The 21987-nt window shown below is 42.9% G+C and overlaps 2 protein-coding genes across 4 annotated transcripts in view; both read left to right on the plus strand.

Annotated features, from left to right (window-relative positions):
• Positions 1 to 786: 786 nt before the first annotated feature.
• On the plus strand, positions 787 to 6134 carry LOC109875596 (beta-crystallin B3-like). 3 transcript variants are annotated; one of them, XM_031795787.1, is made up of 6 exons: positions 787 to 942; positions 1990 to 2063; positions 2255 to 2373; positions 4260 to 4392; positions 4570 to 4712; positions 4824 to 6134. In XM_031795787.1, exons 1-6 carry the CDS (start codon positions 846 to 848, stop codon positions 4990 to 4992), a joined length of 735 nt encoding a protein of 244 aa, XP_031651647.1. In that variant the 5' UTR covers positions 787 to 845; the 3' UTR covers positions 4993 to 6134. The 3 variants fall into 3 exon arrangements, with proteins under 3 accessions (XP_031651647.1, XP_020323546.2, XP_031651648.1); XM_020467957.2 differs by having other exon boundaries at positions 827 to 942; positions 1960 to 2063; XM_031795788.1 differs by having other exon boundaries at positions 887 to 997.
• A 2950-nt stretch (positions 6135 to 9084) lies between these two features.
• The window catches only part of LOC109875595 (protein unc-119 homolog A-like), a 31787-nt gene continuing 18884 nt past the window's right edge, over positions 9085 to 21987 (plus strand). Inside the window, exon 1 of the mRNA XM_031796048.1 lies at positions 9085 to 9753. Coding sequence (XP_031651908.1) covers positions 9465 to 9753 — 289 coding nt within the window. The 5' untranslated portion in view covers positions 9085 to 9464. The remainder of the gene's footprint in view (positions 9754 to 21987) is intronic.

Here is a 21987-nt window from a genome sequence, read left to right on the forward strand (position 1 = left end):
ATACAAAAGGGAATGGAAGTACAGAGGTAGTTTTGTTCCAACAAAAATATATATATATATATATATATCTATAATAAAAAATTATATATATATATTATGTCTCCTAGATATAGGACGGACACTTCAAAACCTTATTCCTTATGATAAATGTTTTACTGTCTTTATTCCCATTTATGAATGTGTTATTCAGTGCGTCCGTCCCCCCCCCCCCCCAACGGCTTAGACTTTTAGAGTATATTAAGCATCATTATCAATAATGTGACACCTTTACCAAACATGCTTTCTTCACCATACTGTACCTGATGATTTCCACTTAGGCCAGGCAAATAATATGTTATGCCTCCAGCAGACCGGTTCTGCCTGTTTCACTGTAAAACATTCTAGAATTGTACAATGACATGGGTGTCAAATCCTTTTGCTGTGTTCCTCTCACTGTAAAAGATGTTAGCAGTCTGGCAGACACTACCGTCCCGTTGAGAGGTCCCACACTATAGCAGAAAACAAAACCTAGCAAACACCTAACTGTGTGTAGTTTGTTTGTTTGTGTGCGTGTGCGTGCCTGCCTGCCTGCCTCCCTGCATGCCGGTTCTACACACAATAGGTCAGCACATTGCTTGCTCAGAGAGAGAGAGAGAGAGAGTGTAGTTGGGTACATTCTGCTGATGATGGTGGCTGTGTGTCCAGGACCCCACAGTAGCGCAGGACAACAAAGCGAGCAGCCGACTCAGCACGGCTCAGTGGAGATCAGCATACATGACCCCTGACCCGTCCTCCGCACCTAAGAGAACCCCGCTCATCCAATGACGAGGTGGGATCCCGGCCCAATAGTCGGCGTGGGGATGTAAATGTATATATATCACTACTCTGGGGGCCTGATTCCAACTCTTAGGCTTATCCATCTGGATGTCCATTCCTCCCTTGTACCTGACAAGCAGCCACTTGGTGAGATTCACGCTCAGGGAAGGGGGTTGTGAGCGAGAGAGATGGGGGGGCAAAGGTGGGCTCTCTTTGTCCCTTGACCTAAATCAGGGACTGTCAATAAGTTTTTTACTTCAATTAACTCTGGGATATACTCTATCTTATATCAAGATTGCGATGTTTTGCAATACTTTGACATTCTGTCTGTTCTGTGGTTCATTTAATGGGGAAATGGCAGTCAGTGAGATGCGAGGCCATGTTTGTGATCTCCTTTCAGCTCAGTAATACGACATGACAAGCCTCCCTGCATCTGGCAGATGACAGTGTGCTCAGTGCCACTGAATTTAGTCATTGTAAGAAAAGTATGCTTGAACAAGTTGTTTAAAAATGATCTTTGGAGATTGCATTTTTTCACAGAGCAATTGTTATTTACTGAATAGATATAATATTTAGAGGGGGGTAAATTGTGCAGGCAAGTCTCTTAGAACAGGCTTTAACATCAAAATGTGTTTTGGAGTAGAGATAATGAGAGACAAAAATCCTCTACACCAGTATAGATTAAATACTTGAGTGACAAGATAAAAGTAGATTATGTTCGTATTAACAGTTTGGGTGGAGAAGTGCGTTTTAATATGGATTTTTGCCAAAAGACGAATATTGAAATTTGGTTGGTATTTTTTTCTCTGGTAGGAAACATTCTTCTTTGCAATCTCTCATTGATATCTATGCAGCTGTACAGATATATGACGCTAGGGGGCCGGGGGCCTGTTGAATAGATACACAGCTGGGGGGTGGGTTGCAAGTAGCTTAGTGTTTAAGGGCATTGTGCCATTAACCGAATGGTTGCTGGTTTGAATCTCTGAGCCAACTATGTGAAAAATCTGTTGATGTTCCCTTGAGCAAAGCACTTAACCATAATTGCTCATGTAAGTTTCTCTGGATAAGGGTGTCTGCCAAATTACCAAAATGAGTGTCACAATATGGATGTCAAATGAAGTTGTTTTTCCAAGAGGCTTGGCTTTAACCTCTCTCCCTCTTTAGTTCTCTCAATCTCTTCCTGTTCGGCCACAGATTCGACCATGTCCCACTCTGGAGCCCAGGGCAGCATTGGGAGCCACCCAGCCATGGGGCTGCGTGTCCACAAAGTAGGTCTTCACTTTTTTTTTTTGAAACTACTCTAATAATGCAATCTCTAGCCAAGATACAGCATTTCCAGTTGTTATAAAGGCCCAAGACAAGCATCTTGATCAATGATATCCATATCAAATCATTAACAGTGTTATATTATAACTTATTACAGTAAATAACCATGCTGTGATAATGTCTATCTTTTCAGATGTACCTGTTTGAGTTTGAGAACTTCCAGGGTCGTATGATGGAGTGCATCACTGAGTGCCGTAACCTGTGTGAGAAGGGCTTCGAGAAGATCGGCTCCATCAGGGTGGAGTGTGGACCGTACGTCATGCCTAACTGCATCTGTTTACATAGAAGATAGAAACTATTCCGTGGGATTCATACACTCTATATACATAAGTATGTGGACACCACATCAAATTAGTGTATTTGACTATTTCAGCCACACTGTTGCTGACAGGTGTATAAAATCAAGCACACCACCATGCAATCTCCATAAACAAACATTGGCAGTAGAATGGCCTTACTGAAGAGCTCAGTGACATTCAACATGGCACCGTCATAGGATGCCACCTTTCCAACAAGTCTGTTCGTCAAATTTCTGCCCTGCTAGAGCTGCCCCGGTCAACTGTAAGTGCTGTTATTTTTAAGGGGGAAACATCTAGGAGCAATAACAACTCAGCGGCGAAGTGGTAGGCCACACAATCTCAAAGCTGTGTGGCCTACCACACAAAATGAACTGCGTTGCGATTAAAAATGGACTGTCCTCGGTTGCAACACTCACTACCGAGTTCCAAACTGCCTCGGGAAGCAACATCAGCACAATAACTTTTTGTTGGGAGATTCAAGAAATGGGTTTCCATGGCCGAGGAACCGCACAAGCATAAGATCACCATGTGCAATGCCAAGCATCAGCTGGAGTGGTGTAAAGCTCGCCACCATTTGACTCGAGCAGTGGAAATGTGTTTTCTGGAGTGATGAATCACTCTTCACCATCTGACAGTCCAACGGACAAATCTGGGTTTGGTGGATGCCAGGAGAACACTACCTGCCCGAATGCATTGTGCCAACTGTAAAGTTTGGTGGAGAAGGAATAATGGTCTGGGGCTGTTTTTCATATTTCGGGCTAGGCCCCTTAGTTCCAGTGAAGGGAAATCTTAATGCTACTGCATACAATGACATTCTAGACAATTCTGTGCTTCCAACTGTGTGGCAACTGACTTGCCTAGTTAAATAAAGGTAAAATAAATTTTCAAAAGTCCCCACAGCAATGTTCCAACATCTAATGGAAAGCCTTCCCAGAAGAGTGGAGGCTGTTATAGCAGCAAAGGGGGGACCAACTCCATGTTAATGCCCATTATTTTGGAATGAGATTTTCAGTGAGCAGGTGTCCATATACTTTTGGTAATGTAGTGTATTATTTGAGTCATTAGAGTAAAGTTGTTAGCTGGAGCGTGTCCAGAAGAAAGCTTGCAGAATCATTCTTAGCGGGTTGTACACCAGCTACCTCGAAACCCTCAGAATCATATCCTTGGACAGAAGATGGGAGCAGATCTGCCAGACATTTGCTAAATCCCTGCAGAATTCCCAGTTTGCAGACCTGGTCCCCCCTACCAGATTACTGGATGGGCAACCCGCAACAGCCACAAACTGAACACTCCCATGACACGCACAGGCCACTATCAGGACTCTCCCATTCCATACTTCACTAAACTGATCAATGCACACACCATATAGCCCAGGGGCCTTAGAAATGCCTTCCAAAGAACTCTAAAGATGCCTTTTGTAAAGCTGCCAACTGAACCTTGTTGTTGTAGTATTGTTGTTTTGTATACAGTATATTGCACATTTTAAGATTTTAATATATTAAGTGTTTTGCAAGGTTAGGATTTTACTATTTGATAATTATATGTGATTGATGTTATGATTGTAAATTGGTTGTAAAACCTACAACTACGACTACTATTAAAGTTATCTTAGTCCAATGAGACACCTGAAACATTGTTAATTTACAACATGCGATCTCCAGTGAATCATGACTTTTGCAATGAACGTGTGACATCTAACATGATGTCGCCTAAGAACCTTGAAATCACTTAGCTATCCCTAGCCTTAAGGCTTCTGATCATGTTTATAAGAGAGTTGTGTTAATTCAGTATAAGTGTGTTATAGTTGTGCTGTAACACTTATATAATGTCCCCATACAGCTGGGTGGGCTATGAGCAGCAGAACCTGAGTGGAGAGATGTTCATGCTGGAGAAGGGAGAGTACCCCCGCTGGGATACCTGGAGCAACAGCTACAGGTGTGACCGCTTCATGTCCGTCAGGCCTGTTCGCATGGTGAGTCTATCCATTCATTAATCCATCCATCCATCCATCCATCCATCTATCCATCACTACATCACTACATCAATACTCTAGTCTATGTGGCTTCCCCTCCTCGTCTGGGGGCTGTGGCTGAATAAGTGGGTAAACTCTATTGCTGACATCACTCTCTCTGTCCCTCTATACCTACAGGACACCCAGGACCACAAGATATGCCTATTTGAGTGTAATAACTTTGAGGGCCGTAAGATGGAAGTTTGTGATGAGGATATCCCGAGTCTGTGGTCCTATGGCTTCCAGGACCGTGTGGCCAGCATCCAGGTCACTGGTGGAACGTGAGTTGACACATTAACTTATCAATCAATCTACCCATCCATTTGATTTAAGGCGTTGTTAACTTCCATTAACTCCCTCTCATTTTCTCCATCCATCTCCCTGGGGGACAGTTGGGTTGGCTATCAGTACCCCGGTTACCGTGGCTACCAGTACGTGTTCGAGTGCGCCGTCTTCAAGCATTGGAACGAGTGGGGCGCCCACCATCCCCAGATCCAGTCCATCCGTAGAGTGAGGGACATGCAGACACATCGCAGAGGCTGCTTTGAGTGGACCGTCTAGATGGGGCCAGGCAGGCGATGGGTTGTGGGCCAGCAAGACAGAGGGGAAGGGGTCTGGCTAGCCCTGGAGCTAACCATTCCAGAGTCTGGAGTTCCATCTTGGATCTCCACACAGCCAACATAAGCTAACAGCTAATAACATAACATCACTGGCTCCACCTCAATCACTTACTAGTTGTAACATTCAGGGTGTGTACTGTATTGCACAATTGCTGAATGAAGACATTGCCACCTACTGGGAAAGGGTTGTTACTGCAGTTCACCTGCAGCTGACTTCCACAATGCCTGAATATAATAATACTGGTGAAAGTGATAGCTGTACTCTCTGTTCCAAGACCTGATAGAATTATAGCATGAGAAGATTTATGATGGGGATTTTAATGGGGGAAAGGGAATTAGTTAACAAAGATTTTAAGAAGTTATATACCTTCATTAGTTTGTGTTCACTAGTTTGTTTCCATATCTGCAAACCCATTGATTTTATACATCTTACTTACTTGTTTCTTAGCTATATACCAAATGATGCCGAATAAGCCTGTTCATTACAATGCTCTACCCTCCTGCTATCTGTGAATGATTTTAGAGAGTAGAGATACTAGACACTCCACTCAAGCCAGTCCCTAAACTACCATGGACAGCTGCCAGCTCTGTGCTGTGTCCGTGCCCTACAGTGAGCTCAATCATCCACAGGGAGACACTGTTTACCAATGTACTCTCCCCATGGCCACCATCTAGTCTAGGGATTCCACCTCAACCATAATGTCCCTAATGACATTCTACCTTCAAGGCTTCAAAGCTATACCCATGACCCACTCGGTCGAGGGCAGTGAAGCTTTCCAATGACCCACTCTATCTAGGGCAGTGACGCTATGCTCACGACCCACTCAGTCTAAGGTAACAGACTCAGTTTAAGGCAGTGAGGCTGTCTGAAGGAGGAAGTGAGCTAGGGGGTATGATTGGGAGACAGGCTGCTGTAGACTACCTGGTAGTGTTTTTCTAGACATGCCAACCTTTTGGGAGACCCCTCCCCCTCTTAATGATGGGGTTGCAGAGGAATGTTGTTATATACACTATATATTTCTCAGGGATGCTGGCATCTGGAAATAAACTTTCCAATAAAAAAACCAAAGTGAAATTGATAAAGCTTCCCAGTGCTGGACATGCAGCCAGTGGCTCATGTCAAGTTGTTTGTTTGACTTTTTGTTCTCTTGTGTGTTTTATGTTTGTCTGTGGTGTTTGTCCCACATTTTAATCTAAACTATGCTGAACATTCAAACAATTATTGTACTCAATGTAGATAACCTCACAAAGGCAATCCTGCATCAACATCAACAGCGACAAATTGTAACCATGCCATGTTCATGCAATCAGACAAATAGTCCATGAGCCAGACCCCCAAATTTGGGTCGTTGGGCTCGTTGGGCCGATGATTTGTCATAGTGATTTTCTGGAAAGTCTATGTCCATAGAGTTGGAAAATGTGTGATAGTGCAGCAATGGTAGCTTTCTGTGTGTTGTCACTATCTTTCATCTCTCCATCCCAATAATTGTTTTCCCATTGGGAATTTACCATATGACGAACAATGTAAGTATACAACAAGTTATTTCTCGCTTATACCCTTTAATCATATATAATTGGAAAGCTTATTCACAGTTATCCATCAGACACATTTTCAGAAAGTTCAGGTCAACAGAAATTTGACCTCTGACCTCTAGGGTACATATCAGAATGAATTACCTGTATAAATGGCTTTAAAACAGGAACCCTGATCAATTTCAAACTTTGTTTGACAAGTGGTTCTGAAAGGCCATGAAATTACCATTCAAATTATATATAATATAACCAACTTTGAAAGAATCAGCTGCAACTATTGTTTAAATATTGCCTATATTGTGCCATTGACATTAGAATGTTGGAAGCTTCGCCATAGAATTCCATGAAATGGGGCAGCTACACTACAGATCAAAACACCTACTCATTCAAGGGTTTTTCTTTATTTTTACTGTTTTCTACATGGTGGAATAATAATGAAGACATCAAAACAATGAAATAACACATCAAATCTTCGAATCATGTAGTAACCAAAACAGTGTTAAACAACTCAAAATATATTTCAGATTTCAGATTCTTCAAAGTAGTCACCATTTTCCTTGATGACATCTTTGCACACTGTAAGCATTATCTCAACCAGCTTCACCTGGAATGCTTTTCCAACAGTCTTGAAGGAGTTAGCACATATGCTGAGCACTTGTTGGCTGATTTTCCTTCACTCTGTGGTCTGACTCATCCCAAACCATCTCAATTTGGTTGAGGTCAGGGGATTGTGAAGGCCAGGTCATCTGATACAGCACTCCATCACTCTCCTTTTTCTTAAAATAACCATTACACAGTCTGAAGGTGTGTTGGGTCATTGTCCTGTTGAAAAACAAATGATAGTCTCACTAAGCCCAAACCAGATGGGATGGCGTATTGCTGCAGAATGCTGTGGCAGCCATGCTGGTTAAGTGTGCCTTGAATTCTAAACAAATCACAGACAGTGTCACCAGCAAAGCACCCCAACACCATAGCACCTCCTCCTCCATGCTTCTCGGTGGGAAATACACATGCGGAGATCATCTGTTCACCCACACCACGTCTCACAAAGACACGGCGGTTGGAACCAAAAATCTCCAATTTGGACTCATCAGACCAAAGGACACATTTCCACTGATTTAATGTCCATTGCTTGTGTCTCCTAGCCCAAGCAAGTCTCTTCTTGTTCTTGGCCCAAGCAAGTCTCTTCTTGTTCTTGGCCCAAGCAAGTGTCTTCTTGTTATTGGTGTTCTTTAGTAGTGGATTCTTTGCAGCAACTAAACCATGAAGGCCTGATTCACACAGTCTCCTCTGAACAGTTGATGTTGAGATGTGTCTATTACTTGAACTCTGTGAAGCATTTATTTGGGCTACAATTTCTGAGGCTGGTAACGCTAATGAACTCATCCTCTGCAGCAGAGGTAACTCTGGGTCTTCCTTTCTTGTGGCAGTCCTCGTGAGAGCCAGTTTCATCATAGCGCTTGATGGTTTTCGCGACTGCGCTTGAAGAAACTTTCAAAGTTCTTGAAATGTTCCGTATTGACTGACCTTCATGTCTTAAAGTAATGATGGACTGTCGTTTCTCTTTGCTTATTTGAGCTGTTCTTACCATAATATGGACTTGGTCTTTTACCAAATAGGGTTATCTTCTGTATACCACTCCTTCCTTGTCACAACACAACTGATTGGCTCAAACGCATTAAGAAGGAAAGAAATTCCACAAATGAACTTTTAACATGACACACTTGTTAATTGAAATGCATTCCAGGTGAGAATGTCAAGAGTGTGCAAAGCTGTAATCAAGGCAAAGGGTTGCTATTTGAAGAATATAAAATATATTTAGATTTGTTTAACACTTTTTTTGGTTACTACATGATTCCATATGTGTTATTTCATAGTTTTGATGTCTTCACTATTATTCTACGATGTAGAAAATAGTAAAAATAAAGAAAAACCCTTGAATCAGTAGGTGTTGTAAAACTTTTCTCCGATGGTGTGTGTTTTAGGATTGTAACTTTGGTGATAGGGGCACCAACTTGCACACATACAGCTAGAACAGGGTTTTACAAAGATGTGTACATATATGGCCATCACAGAATTCACTCACTAACCCCACAGAAGCCCTTTTCCAATATGGCCACAAAAACAACTTAATGGCTTCTTACTGGACAATTCATGGTGGTGTAGAATACACAACCACATGATCCAGATATATAAGGATGTTACATTATTCATATAATTAATTATGGTAAGAATGTGCCCAAAAAGCAGTCTGAATAGTTGATTTCTGTAGATATTATAAATAACTGCAATAGTTCACCTTCAAACATGTAACATGGATATGCACATGTGGATAGTAATGGATGTGATCCAATTAAAAAGGGACAAACTGCTTGACATAACCTACACTAGCTAAGTGGCCGTTTTTACAGTTTCTGGGAATCGTGTAATGATCATGTCATAAATCGATTGGAAGATACAGTAACAAATATATTAGTCATAGGCTGTTCAATGCGGGAGCGCATGTCCATGTGCTGGTTGGCCACAGCAGACATGCATGCAGGGTGAAAGCATTCCGCTTGTGAGAATATCTTGCTCTCAATTGAGTTGATATGTATTTGCATGAACGGCTTATGATGCTTTCGTATGAGCGCTGACGATCCACCGCATCCTCCCTTCCTCTCTCGTTCTGCATTATGTAAACCGTCATCACCACCGCACGCGCGCTCCAAGCGCAAGGGCTATTCAGGCGCCGCACACAAACAGTCACGGACCGACGGGTTTAAAGAACTGAGGATTTAAATTAAATACCGAGTGTGAGAGACGTTGAGCCTTGGGTGAGGGAGGGAAAGAGACTGATTTGTATCTTCCCCAGATCGGGAGGGGGAGGAGGCACGGAGAATGAGCTATTATTGTACCAGCACAGAGGCTGTGTGTAATAGCCAGGACGCACCTAACGCCAGTGCGAGGAAAGCAGCTACTAATAATACGAACCGTGGCAGCGAAGGTCTCGAGAGCAGCAGCAGCACTAGTTCACGGCAGTCGCAACCCCAACCGCTCGTGGCCATGAAAGTGAAGAAAGGCTGCAACTCGACAGATGCTGGGGTCCCGGTTACAAGTGAAGACGAGTTGCTAAGAAACCCCGTAATATCGCCTGAGGATGTACTTGGGTTACAAAAGATCACCGAAAGTAAGTAGGCTACTAATTGGTATTACGGGTAGCTTCACAGCTACCTGAATGGTTCTGGGCGCAGCGCACCTGCTGTTGCTCTGTTGCCTGGCATGAAGCATCGGGTCCACAGCGACAACGTTACATTGTTAACGGGCAGCCATCCATCCATTTATCCATCCGCGTAGTAACATATTAGTTGCCCTAGTGCCATGTTTTTTATTTTTCAAGGGTATACTTTCAGTGCATTGGACAACGACATAGGTGGACATTAGGCTACAGTAGGATATTTGTGGGGGTGGAAATACAGATTATATAGGCTAGTGGAATTATAGTCTTAACGACATGAATACTTGAATGTTTCTGTGTGGGCAATCTGGGCATAATAGATAATGATATAAGACAGGAGAGTAGGTTATCAGCCTCTAGCTCAGACAGGTTTAGTAGTCGGTATATAGGTATGCACACAACCCTGTGTGTGTGTGTGTGTGAGAGAGAGAGGGGGGGCTAGAAAGAGGGATAAAGAGAGAGAAGGTTGCAGGAAGCAAAAGAGAGAGAGAGAGAGTGTAAATATTCATTTTAAACCAGACAGGCAGGTATTAATGTGATTATTCTTTCTAATGCCCCCTGTTGTCCATCTTGATGAAAAAAATGAAAATTTGACTTTTCCTAAATCCTTTCCCGAACCTGAAGAAACTGTTTCCTCTTAGGTAACAGGTGATCAGTGCTTTGTGCCTGCCGATTGAGACCGTCAGAACCTGTTTAAAGATCTGCATTAGATTGTTACAGCACATAACAACACAGCTACAGTTACGCAATAGAGACATCTCAAATGGCACCCTATTATCTTAATAATGCAAAACAATGTGCCAGAACACTACGGCCCTGGTCAAAGTAATGCACTATAAAGGGAATAGGGTGCCATTTGGGTTGCAAAATATATATGTTTTGTTGCTGTTGTATAAAACACATCCTCTCTCTGTTCCTTCTGCATTCATACTAGGTTACTGGTGACTGGTGAGCTGTAAAATACATTTAATGTGGCCATCTTCATGTCAACCACCTGAGTGCATCCTGGTTCTATCAAGTGTCTTTTGTCCTGACTGCTCCTCAGGTTAAAAGCAGTAGCGTCCGCCTCACAAAGTGTATAGCCAGGTGGCTGTTATATTGCTTTCATCACATCAGTAGAGGATATACAGTACAATAGCAGGAAGGTTAGGTATACTACGGTACTACTCTGTATGCACTTGACGTCTAGGCCACTTTGGAGACTTGGGATGCATCCATATTGACACTCTAGTTCTATCTTATATCACAAACTAATATCCTGTGGCGGTTGGTTAGCTAGATGGTAATAAAGCCTTTATCCTTAGCCTCCATGTACGATGAGTCATTACAATATACATACAGGCTTGTGTCTGAATGATTTGGTTACTATCCAGAGTCTCTGCTATAAGCAAAGGGCATTTCTCATCATCTGGAGCAGTTCTCATCCCAAAAGGCACACTAGCCCGCCGACATCATCCCTTTAATCCATGTTCCTGTCCGATAGTGTTAGCTGTTTGGTTCTGTAACCTCCAGAGGAAGAGCAGAAGAGCAGCATCGGGCTGCAGTGGTGAGATAATACAGAAATCACTGATGAAGGCTGCATAGTGATAATCTCTGCTCTCCGCTGACATGTAATCTGGATTATGTCAGAAAGGAAGGGAATGTGGCGCTTCAATGACCTGATAGACTCTAGTTAATTAATGCTTCAGAGTCAAACAGCATGCAACAAAACACTCAATGAACAACGCATCCGGACATTTGTTTACAGGGCATATCATTTCTGATTAGAAGGCAGGTTTAGCTGATACTGTATGTGTTACATTTGCTGTGTTCACTGTCTCTGACATTGTGTTTTGGTCTCTAGCTCCCATAGCTGCAGTGTAGGATACATTCAGGAAACCATAGATCAAATGGCATTAATGGCATTTCTCTCACAAATGCTTTATGATAGCCACCTGCTATGAAATGATACTTATTTGATTTATGATCATTGTATAGAATGTCATTGTCCTCTTTTTCACCCCGTCCTTTATGACATGCAGTCGTGTTGAATTTGGTCCTATGGTTTTCTTACTCCTTTTATATCAGCATTAATGAACCAAAAAAAATCGGAATTATTCAATCGATGCAAATGTTACATGTATACCAAGACTATAAAGAGATCCATTTTGTAAATGTTTTGCTGAACTGCCAGTATATGGAGGAGAAATAACCAGTGAAAGACTGAAGGAGAAAATGACACGGCTTGCTGTGTAAATGACTTTCATGGCAGTGCTTTGGGAGGTAACTGCATCCATTTTGGGGTTGCAGGGAGACACAGTGGCTCAGAGCTGGTAAGAGAGGGAGACACTCTGTTTCTCTGAGACAGGCATGATGAGGAAAATAAATGTCATCTAGCCCATGGAGAGAGAGTGTTTTGTGAAGTGAGAAATGGTTTCTTATCAGTGTACTGTATGTATGCTGCATGGGGCTTATGATATAAGGAAATGAACAGGGATCATAGGGGGGGGGGCTATGTAGAAGGCACATCAAATACAGGATTCACTGCAGGAATTTATTCAGCATGCAGTAGTTTACATACACTTGTTTTTCAACCACTCCACAAATTTCTTGTTAACAAACTATAGTTTTGGCAAGTCGGTTAGGACATCTACTTTGTGCATGACACAAGTAATTTTTCCAACAATTGTTTACAGATAGATTATTTCACTTATAATTCACTGTATCACAATTCCAGTGGGTCAGAAGTTTACATACACTAAGTTGACTGTGCCTTTAAACAGCTTGGAAAATTGCAGAAAATTACGTCATGGCTTTAGAAGCTTCTGATGGGCTAATTGACATAATTTGAGTCAATTGGAGGTGTACCTGTGGGTGTATTTCAAGTCCTATCTTCAAACTCAATGCCTCTTTGCTTGACATCATGGGAAAAACAAAATAAATCAGCCAAGACCTCAGAAAAAAAGTCTGGTTCATCCTTGGCAGCAATTTCACAACGCCTGAAGGTACCACGTTCATCTGTACAAACAATAGTACACAAGTATAAACACCATTGGACCACGCAGCCATCATACCGCACAGGAAGGAGACGCGTTCTGTCTCCTAGAGATGAACGTACTTTGGTGCGAAGAGTGCAAATCAATCCCAGAACAATAGCAAAGGACCTTGTGAAGATACTGGAGGAAACGGGTACAAAAGTATCTATATCCACAGTAAAACTTTGCTGCAGGAGGGACTGATGCACTTCACAAAATAGATGGCATCATGAGGCAGGAAAATTATGTGGATATATTGAAGCAACATCTCAAGACATCAGTCAGGAAGTTAAAGCTTGGTCGCAAATGGGTCTTCCAAATGGACAAAATGGCTTAAGGACAACAAAGTCAAGGTATTGGAGTGGCCATCACAAAGCCATGACCTCAATCCTATAGAACATTTTTGGGCAGAACTGAAAAATCATGTGTGAGCAAGGAGGCCTACAAACCTGACTCAGTTACACCAGCTCTGTCAGTAGGAATGGGCCAAAATTCACCCAACTTATTGTGGGAAGCTTGTGGAAGGGTACCCGAAACGTTTGACCCAAGTTAAACAATTTAAAGGCAATGCTACCAAATACTAATTGTGTGTATGTACATTTCTGACCCACTGGGAATGTGATGAAAGAAATAAAAGCTGAAATAAATCATTCTCTCTACTATTATTCTGACATTTCACATTCTTAAAATAAAGTGGTGATCCTAACTGATCTAAGACAAGGAATTTTTACAAGGATTAAATGTCAGGAATTGTGAAAATTTTTGTTTAAATGTATTTGGCTAAGGTGTATGTAAACTTCCGACTTCAACTGTATGTATTCAGACCCTTTACTCAGTACTTTGTTGAAGCACCTTTCAGCGATTACAGCCTCAAGTCTTCTTGGGTATGATGCTACAAGCTTGGCACACCTATATTTGGGGATTTTCTCCCATTCGTCTCTACAGATCCACTCAAGCTCTGTCAGGTTGAATGGGGAGAGTCGCTGCACAGCTATTTTCAAGTCTCTCCAGAAATGTTCCATCGGGTTCAAGTTCGGGCTCTAGCTGAGCCACTCAAGGACATTCAGAGACTTGTCCCAAAGCCACTCCTGCATTGTCTTGGCTGTGTTCTTAGGGTTTTTGTCCTGTTGGAAGGTGAACCTTCGCCCCTGTCTGAGGTCCTGAGCGCTCTGGAGCAGGTTTTCATCAAGGATCTCTCTGTACTTTGCTCCGTTCATCTTTCCCTCGATCCTGTCTAGTCTCCCAGTCCCTGCCACTGAAAAACATCCCCACAGCATGATCCTGCCACCACCATGCTTCACCATATTTCCTCCAGACGTGACACTTGGCATTCAGGCCAAAGAGTTCAATCTTGGTGTCATCAGATCAGAGAATCTTGTTTCTCATGGTCTGAGAGTCCTTTAGGTGCCTTTTGGCAAACTCCAAGCGGGCTGTCATGTGCCTTTTATGTGAGGAGTGGATTCCGTGTGGCAACTCTACCATAAAGGCCTGATTGTTGATGTGCTGCAGAGATGGTTGTCTACTGGAAGGTTCTCCCATCTCCACAGAGGAACTCCTGAGCTCTGTCAGAGTGACCATCAGGTTCTTGGTCACTTCCTTGGCCAAGGCCCTTCTCCCCCGATTGCTCAGTTTGGCCGGGCGGCCAGCTCTAGAAAGAGTCTTGGTGGTTCCAATCTTCTTCCATTGAACAATGATGGAGGCCACTGTGTTTTTGGGGACTTTCAATGCTGCAGAAATGTTTTGGTACCCTTCCCTGTCTCAGAGCACTACGGATAATTAATTCGACCTCATGGCTTGGTTTTGCTCTGACATGCACTGTCACCTTTGGGACCTTATATAGACAGGTGTGTGCCTTTCCAAATCATGTCCAATCAATTGACTTTACCACAGGTGGACTCCAATCAAGTTGTGGAAACATCTCAAGGATGATCAATGGAAACAGGATGCACCTGAGCTCAATTTCGAGTCTCATAGCAAAGGGTCTGAATACTTATGTAAATCAAGTATTTCTGTTTTTGTTTTTGTTTTTATAAATGTGCAAACATTTCTAAATACCTGTTTTCGCTTTGCCGTTATGGGATTTTGTGTGTAGATTGATGAGGATTTTTTAAATTTAGAAATGTTAGAATAAGGCTGAAACGTAACAAAATGTGTAAAAAAGGGAAGGCGTCTAAAACATTCCCAAATGCCCTGCATATCTGCCTCACTGTCTTAGAAAGAAGTAGTACTGCTAGGTTTTACACAGTCAATTGAATAAATAACTGCATTTTTATTAAATGAATGTACAAATGATACTGTACATTTATGAAATCGATATTAAAAATGTAAAAACATTCAATACAGTAATATGAGATCTATATGTAAAACATTTACATTTGATACTTATCCTGAACAACAAGTAAGTGCATTGATGTTAAGATCGCTAGGTTAGAAAACCACGTCACAGTCAAATATACAGGATACGAGCATTCCATTCCAGCTAAACATCTGACATATACAATGGCAAGAAAAAGTAGGTGAACCCTTTGGAATTACCTGGATTTCTGCATAAATTAGTAAACTGCCTGTTACGCAGGCCCAGAAGCTAGGATATGCATATGCATGGTAGTACTGGATAGAAAACACTCTAAAGTTTCTAAAACTGTTAAAATAATGTCTGTGAGTATAACAGGACTGATTTGGCAGGCGAAATCCCGAGCACAATCTATCCAGGGAAATTTATGAGGTCCTTGTGTTTTCTAATGTTTTTCTATGGGAAACCTGATTTATTAGCGCCCAGATTGCAGTTCCTATGTCTATGCCAAGAGTGTGCAAAGCTGTCATCAAGGCAAATGGTGTCTACTTTGAAGAATCTCAAATATAACATATATTTTGATTTGTTTAACACTTTTTTGGTGTTTCCATATGTGTTATTTCATCATTTTGATGTCTTCACTATTATTCTACAATGTAGAGTAGATGTGAGTAGATTCAACACATGAGTAGATGTGTCTAAACCTTTGATTGGCACTGTATATTTCATACTGTTATGAGTAACGATCTCTAAAGGAAACTGGAGACAGATTCACATTATCTCTTTGGCACATGCACACATCGAGCAGATACATTTTTGACATTTGTTGTGGCTAGTTCACACAATCTTGGATGTCATCCTATTACTCAAATGTAGTCAGGTGGCCGACTTTGTTGTGATAGTATTAGTCATAATTGCTTCAGATTGTTCACCAGGGAGAATCCGTCCTCAGGAATAGCTCATTCCACTCTAGTCAGCCAATACTAACCCAACTGGCTTTTGGCACGCAGGAAGTGTCTCACCACACAAGCAATTGCTTGAATATAGACCGCCACTCTTGAAAAATCATCCTAGGTAGCTAAACAATAGAACAACAGGCTTTTGGCAGGCGGACTGGGCTGCTCTTTGTGTGTGGGGTGAAGTGAGGAACCAGCCTGTATAGTGGCAGGTCTCTGTCTCACCACATCAGATTCAGACAGACCATTTCAATCAGTTGTCCTTAGGTGACATAATGAGATGCTAAATATAGAATTATAGCATTTTTTCTCACACTTATTGACTTCTTTCTGTAGTTGTCGAGCCACATCAAAAAGGAACAGGACTATGCTGTATATTAGATATTGCTTGTTATTTATTACACCTACTTACCTTGTTGTCCAGTCCTCACCTCGTTGTCCAGTCCTCATCACTCATTGTGTGTGTTTATTTGTCTGCAGTGTAATTGTCTTTTCTTCAAATGAGCATATGAAAGACATTACTGTAAGTATATTAATGCAAGTATATTAACTCTCCAGTAATGAATCACTTATTCAGTAAGTCCAACCCACTTCATGTCCAGCTCCTACATGTCCAGCTCCTACAGTCTCTCGGTGTCTCCATCTATCACAGAGACATTGAATTAAAGTCAGGGAAACACTTCATCACTGCCTATCTGATAAACAACAACATTTCTCTCTAACTGTATTTTCCCCTGACTGTATTTACAGTCTCTGGACTTGACTGTCACCACAATTGCTGGAGCTTTAATTAAAATTGATCTGTGTGGCCGGCCTAATTTAAATCTGCTCTTTGCATCTGTCACAAGGTAAGCTACTGTTCTATGGGGGCCATTCATCTGATGTCAATGGGCAGGAGAGTCCTTTTTTATTCTCCTCTCCTCCCCTGTCCTCTCTTCTCCTGTCCCGTGCGTTTCTCTCTTCTCCTCTCTTCTCCTGTCCCGTGCGTTTCTCTCTTCTCCTCTCTTCTCCTGTCACGTGCGTTTCTCTCTTCTCCTCTCTTCTAGTTTTTGGAGGTGGATAGATGACTTGTGGTGGGGATATTGTTCCTCACTTGGGTCAAAGCAACTCCAATTGGATTAAACAAGTGTTATCTATAGTATAACAAAGCAGTTGCCTGTTGATTTGAAGGTTAACAATTAACGCAAGTCATTGACTGTCAATGTTTTTCATTTGCAGTGAAACTCGTCAATGGATAGGCCTAAGTAATACAAAATGTATTATCTATTGACTAGCACATTGGGGTATTGAGAATGCATCATTCCTTGTTGAAAGCAGCAAGCCATTGACTCATTGTCATCTGATGTGTGTGTGCACGTGCGGGCTGGACTCCTTTGGTCAGGGACACACAACCCTCGGCCCTATGGCTGTATCCAGCCCACCATGACATTTCCAAGTGGCCCTCAACATTATGTATTACAAAACAAAATAATTCATAATTAAAATAATGATTAATCTGCCTAGTAGAAGATACAGTGGTAAAAACATGTATTACTAAGCCTTTATTGTCGGACAGACTGTTGTTATACCAGTCTGATGATATGTGTTACTATGATGCAGGTCTGAAAAAAGGTTCACATGATATTTGAATGTATCTATGCCTTAAGTGCTGGGGTAGGGGAATCTGTTTCCAGACAGACCGGTAAACTCAGTATGCCACATAGTGGAAAGAGAGCCTGGAGGAATATATGAGCTTAGTCATACCGCTATGAGTGTGAGTGTGTTAAAGTGTGTGTGTGTGTGTGTGTGTGTGTGTGTGTGTGTGTGTGTGTGTGTGTGTGTGTGTGTGTGTGTGTGTGTGTGTGTGTGTGTGTGCGTGCGTGCGTGCGTGCGTGCGTGCGTGCGTGTGTGTGCATGCGTGTGTTCACCCTCTGAATGGGATGATGTGATGAACTGAGACGATTCCCATTCAAGCTAATACAGCCCTACGGTACAATAACACATAACAGACAGTCGTTCTATATTACCCAGCCATGTTCATTTAATTTGCCTCCATTCTTTGTGACGTTTGGCACAGAATCCTATCAACATAGAGCAGAGTTTAAAATGGCCGCCGGCCTTTTCTTTCTCAACTGGTAGCAGTGTGACCCTGGGGGCCAGTGAAGTACTGTAGTGGTAGATGGTAGATATCAGAGGAAAGCTGTCAGAGAGATGTGCTACTGCAGTGTAACTGGAGCTTCCTGGGCTTTGTTTAGTTTGCCTATGGCCCTAAAACATGGCTCCAACTTGGCCTTCATGGCCAAGCTGCAAAGTCAAACTTGGCTATAATGTGACAGTTGTTTTGCCCTACAATATGCTTATTGTAAGCTTAAGGGTAGGGTCAGAGCCTTTCCTTTGATCCTCCACTTCCTAGTATGTGTTTGTGCTTGCTCCTGGTTGGCTGACGCAGTGTATTAACCTGTAGCAGCCTATACTGTGGCCTCTAAAGCTCCGCCTCTGATCAAATGGATTTCATTCTCAAAGTTCTAAAGCAGATGAATAAAGGAGGATGTAACTTATTTCTAAATGTTTCTCCCCCTTCCTCAGCTTGTTCTGGGGGTGAGGGATTGACTGCTAAATACAAGCCGATGTAGGTCCTCAAATTATGACCAGTAAACAAACTGCTTTCATCAAAACAACATAGGAAGGTTTGTTAGAATCAAAACAAAATGATAGACATTTTCTATCACTTAGTAGGTCTACCTTGTGTGTGTTTAAAATAGGCCTATTTTTATAGTCAACATCTTACCGTCACATATTGTTGTTATAGGCTACTGTAGACACACAGTTGGTCCACTTCCTCTATCTTTTTTGAAGTGGAACACAGTTAACTGTCTGTTGAAGATGCATCTGTGTGTGTGTGTGTGTGTGTGTGTGTGTGTGTGTGTGTGTGTGTGTGTGTGTGTGTGTGTGTGTGTGTGTGTGTGTGTGTGTGTGTGTGTGTTTGTGTGTGTGTGTGTGTGTGTGTGTGTGCGTGAGATAGTGTAGTTGTGTTTGTGTTGGGGTCCATTTGGAATGCTTTTTTTTATAGATGTGGCAATCGATTGGTTACCCTAGTGTGTGTGGTTAGCATGATGTAGCGCCTAGGACAACAGAATATTGTGTTCACTCACAGGGCTTGTGAACAGAGCTAGTGTGTTCTGCACCGCAACCACACAGCAACACTTCTCTCACAGCCAATTGCAGCTCAAATTCAGACATTAATGCCTCGATCACACCGACAGCTTCATTGCGTTTTAGTACACCAGAAGTACATTCATTTCCAATGGAATGCTGCGTTTGACTTACATCATTGCGTTGCAGAGGCAGTTGCAGTGTGTTCTGTGTGGTGCAAACGTTGGATTTATCAAACGTATGAGTCAAACTGTATGTGTAGACGGATTGACAGAAATGGTAGCAGAGGGTGAATGTTGACCTTTTGTTGCACACATATTCAGATGATGCTGCGTACCATTTTGCGCAATGACACTATCAGGGTGATTAACGCGTAAACCCTCCTGATACCTCTCCCCCAGACCATTATGCACACAAACAGACACAAGCTCTCTCACTCATGCCCTTTAAAAAATCAAGCTGCTTTTTCACTCTGACCAAACGGCAGACCGAGCGGGGGCTGAGGAGGAAGATAAGAGGAGGGAGGAAATCTAATCTGCATTCAGCTGTTAAATAAAAACACAACCTTTCAATAAACCTCACAGCCAGCCAGCCAATCAACTCACAGTCAGCCAGGCTGCAAGCCAGTAGCCTACAGGCAGCAGATTTTAGACATGTTGTGTGAAGAAGCATAATAAAAAGCCTATTACTATCAACCTGAAATGAACAGCCATTTAAAATGTAGATTTGTTCCTGTGGGAGACAAATGTTTTCGACATGTCCTGTGAACAGATGTCCTTGGGTATTTTATGGGCCATATTTGATTTATTCTATTTAATAGCCTAATAACATGACTTAATTATCCACATTGATTGACAGCTCTATTCAACTCAAAATAAAGAAAAAGGTAGATGTGAACAAAGCTTGTGGCTGAAAAGTCTTCTAACTCCTCCTGGCTAATCTGGGGGATTAGGAGCTATAAATGGCTGCCAGTCGCTTACTGATGATGAATGCCATAAACAGACATCTTGTGTCAAAACAGGTCCATTTCTATAAGAACTATATATGGCCATCGCTTGCTGTTGATGAATGCCACGAACGACCATCTTGTGTCAAAACAGGTCCGTTCTGTAAGAACAGCATGACTCAAGAATGAGTCTAATTTTACTCCTCTGCAATACTTCGGTGATCTTTGAAGCACTAGAGGCAAGAAATGCAGATCACTGTCAGCCCATGCTGTTGTGTGTCCAGTTTTGGAATAACCTGAGGCTCTATCATATCCTGTAGCCTTGTCGTCTACTGTGTATGAATATAAGGACTGTACATAAAGCATAGAACCTGCATAAAACCCACATTCCCATTACGTGGAGTTCATGTCAATGTACCATGTTGTATGTTGACACATCTGTTCCAAGACATATCTGAAGGTGTTGTGCATCACACTGTAATGTATTACAGGCAGAAAGAAGCCTTTTGAGTCATTTTGTCAGACACTCTTATCCAGAGCGACTTACAGGAGCAATTAGGGTTAAGTGCCTTGCTCAAGGGCACAGACCGATTTTATCAGCTCAGGGATTCAAACCAGCAGCCTTTTGGTTACTGGCCCAACACTCTTAACCACTAGGCTACCTCTCGTTAAGTACCAGACAGAGAAAGACACACGACCACGCGGAGACACACGCACGAACACACGCGTCCGTACACACACACTCGCACACACTCACAGCAGGAGGCCCAGTGGTCTGACACCACTTTATCAGATCACTGTAATGTAGCATTTCATCATCCCATTTCACCATCCCAGATCTGTTTGTTTTTTCATGACAACGACCATATCTATACAGCATTAACAGATCTGAGGCCAGCTGATAGCGTTTCATTACCATTTGAATGAACCCTAACATGAGTCGTTCTGCTCTGCTTTGTTTCGTTTCGTGTTTTGTTGTATTTTGTTCATGCACAGTGGGCAGGTGGAGGGGAGGAAAGGTAGAGCAGGAGGAGAGGTGGGGGGTGGGATGAATGGAGGGAGGGGTGGAGGGAGGGGTGGGGGGTGGGATGGAGGGAGGGAGGGAGGGGTGGGGGGTGGGATGAATGGAGGGAGGGGTGGGGGGTGGGATGGAGGGAGGGAGGGAGGGGTGGGGGGTGGGATGAATGGAGGGAGGGGTGGGGGGTGGGATGGAGGGAGGGGTGGGGGGTGGGATGAATGGAGGGAGGGGTGGGTGGGATGAATGGAGGGAGGGAGGTGGGGGGAGGGATGGAGGGAGGGGTGGGAGGTGGGATGAATGGAGGGAGGGGTGGGGGCAGGGATGGAGGGAGGGGTGGGGTGGGGTGGGGGGATGGATGGAGGTGGAGCAGAAAGCAAAATGTCCTGGCACAGCATCAGAAGGAGCGTTGCTAGGTGATGCTGTTAAAGGAAAAGGAAGTGAAGAGGTGTGCTCCTCTCAGGGAGAGGGAGGGAGAGAAAAAGAGGGTTAGCGAAAGAGGGAGGGAGAGAGAGAGAGAGAGGGAACCTGGGTGACGCTGACACTTCAGAGCCTTCCGGCAACTCTCTGCCACCGAGTTGCCGACACACAAATGAGCAAGCACACAGACACACACAGTCGCGCAGGAACACACACACGCATACACACACAGCGCATGGCCACATATTAGTCATAAACATTCAAACACTCATAGAGCAGGGTCCCTTACACTCACACATGCACAGACAGAACCACACATAGGCATCACAACTAGATCCCCTTCACCATATGGAGCAGCAGCAGCCCATAGAACACAGACTGAGAGGACAGTCACACCCTACTGAACATAC

Source organism: Oncorhynchus kisutch, linkage group LG18 (genome assembly GCF_002021735.2).
Source record: "Oncorhynchus kisutch isolate 150728-3 linkage group LG18, Okis_V2, whole genome shotgun sequence".
NCBI classification, from domain to species: Eukaryota; Metazoa; Chordata; class Actinopteri; order Salmoniformes; family Salmonidae; genus Oncorhynchus; species Oncorhynchus kisutch.

Excerpts from the sequence above, each read along its gene's own strand:
- LOC109875596 (XM_020467957.2), top strand. The coding sequence starts at position 846 with ATGTATATATATCACTACTCTGGGGGCCTGATTCCAACTCTTAGGCTT. Across the intron at positions 943-1,959 it reads ACCTGACAAGCAGCCACTTG|TTCTCTCAATCTCTTCCTGT; the intron begins GTGAGATTCACG and ends CTCCCTCTTTAG. Across the intron at positions 4,393-4,569 it reads CCGTCAGGCCTGTTCGCATG|GACACCCAGGACCACAAGAT; the intron begins GTGAGTCTATCC and ends CTATACCTACAG.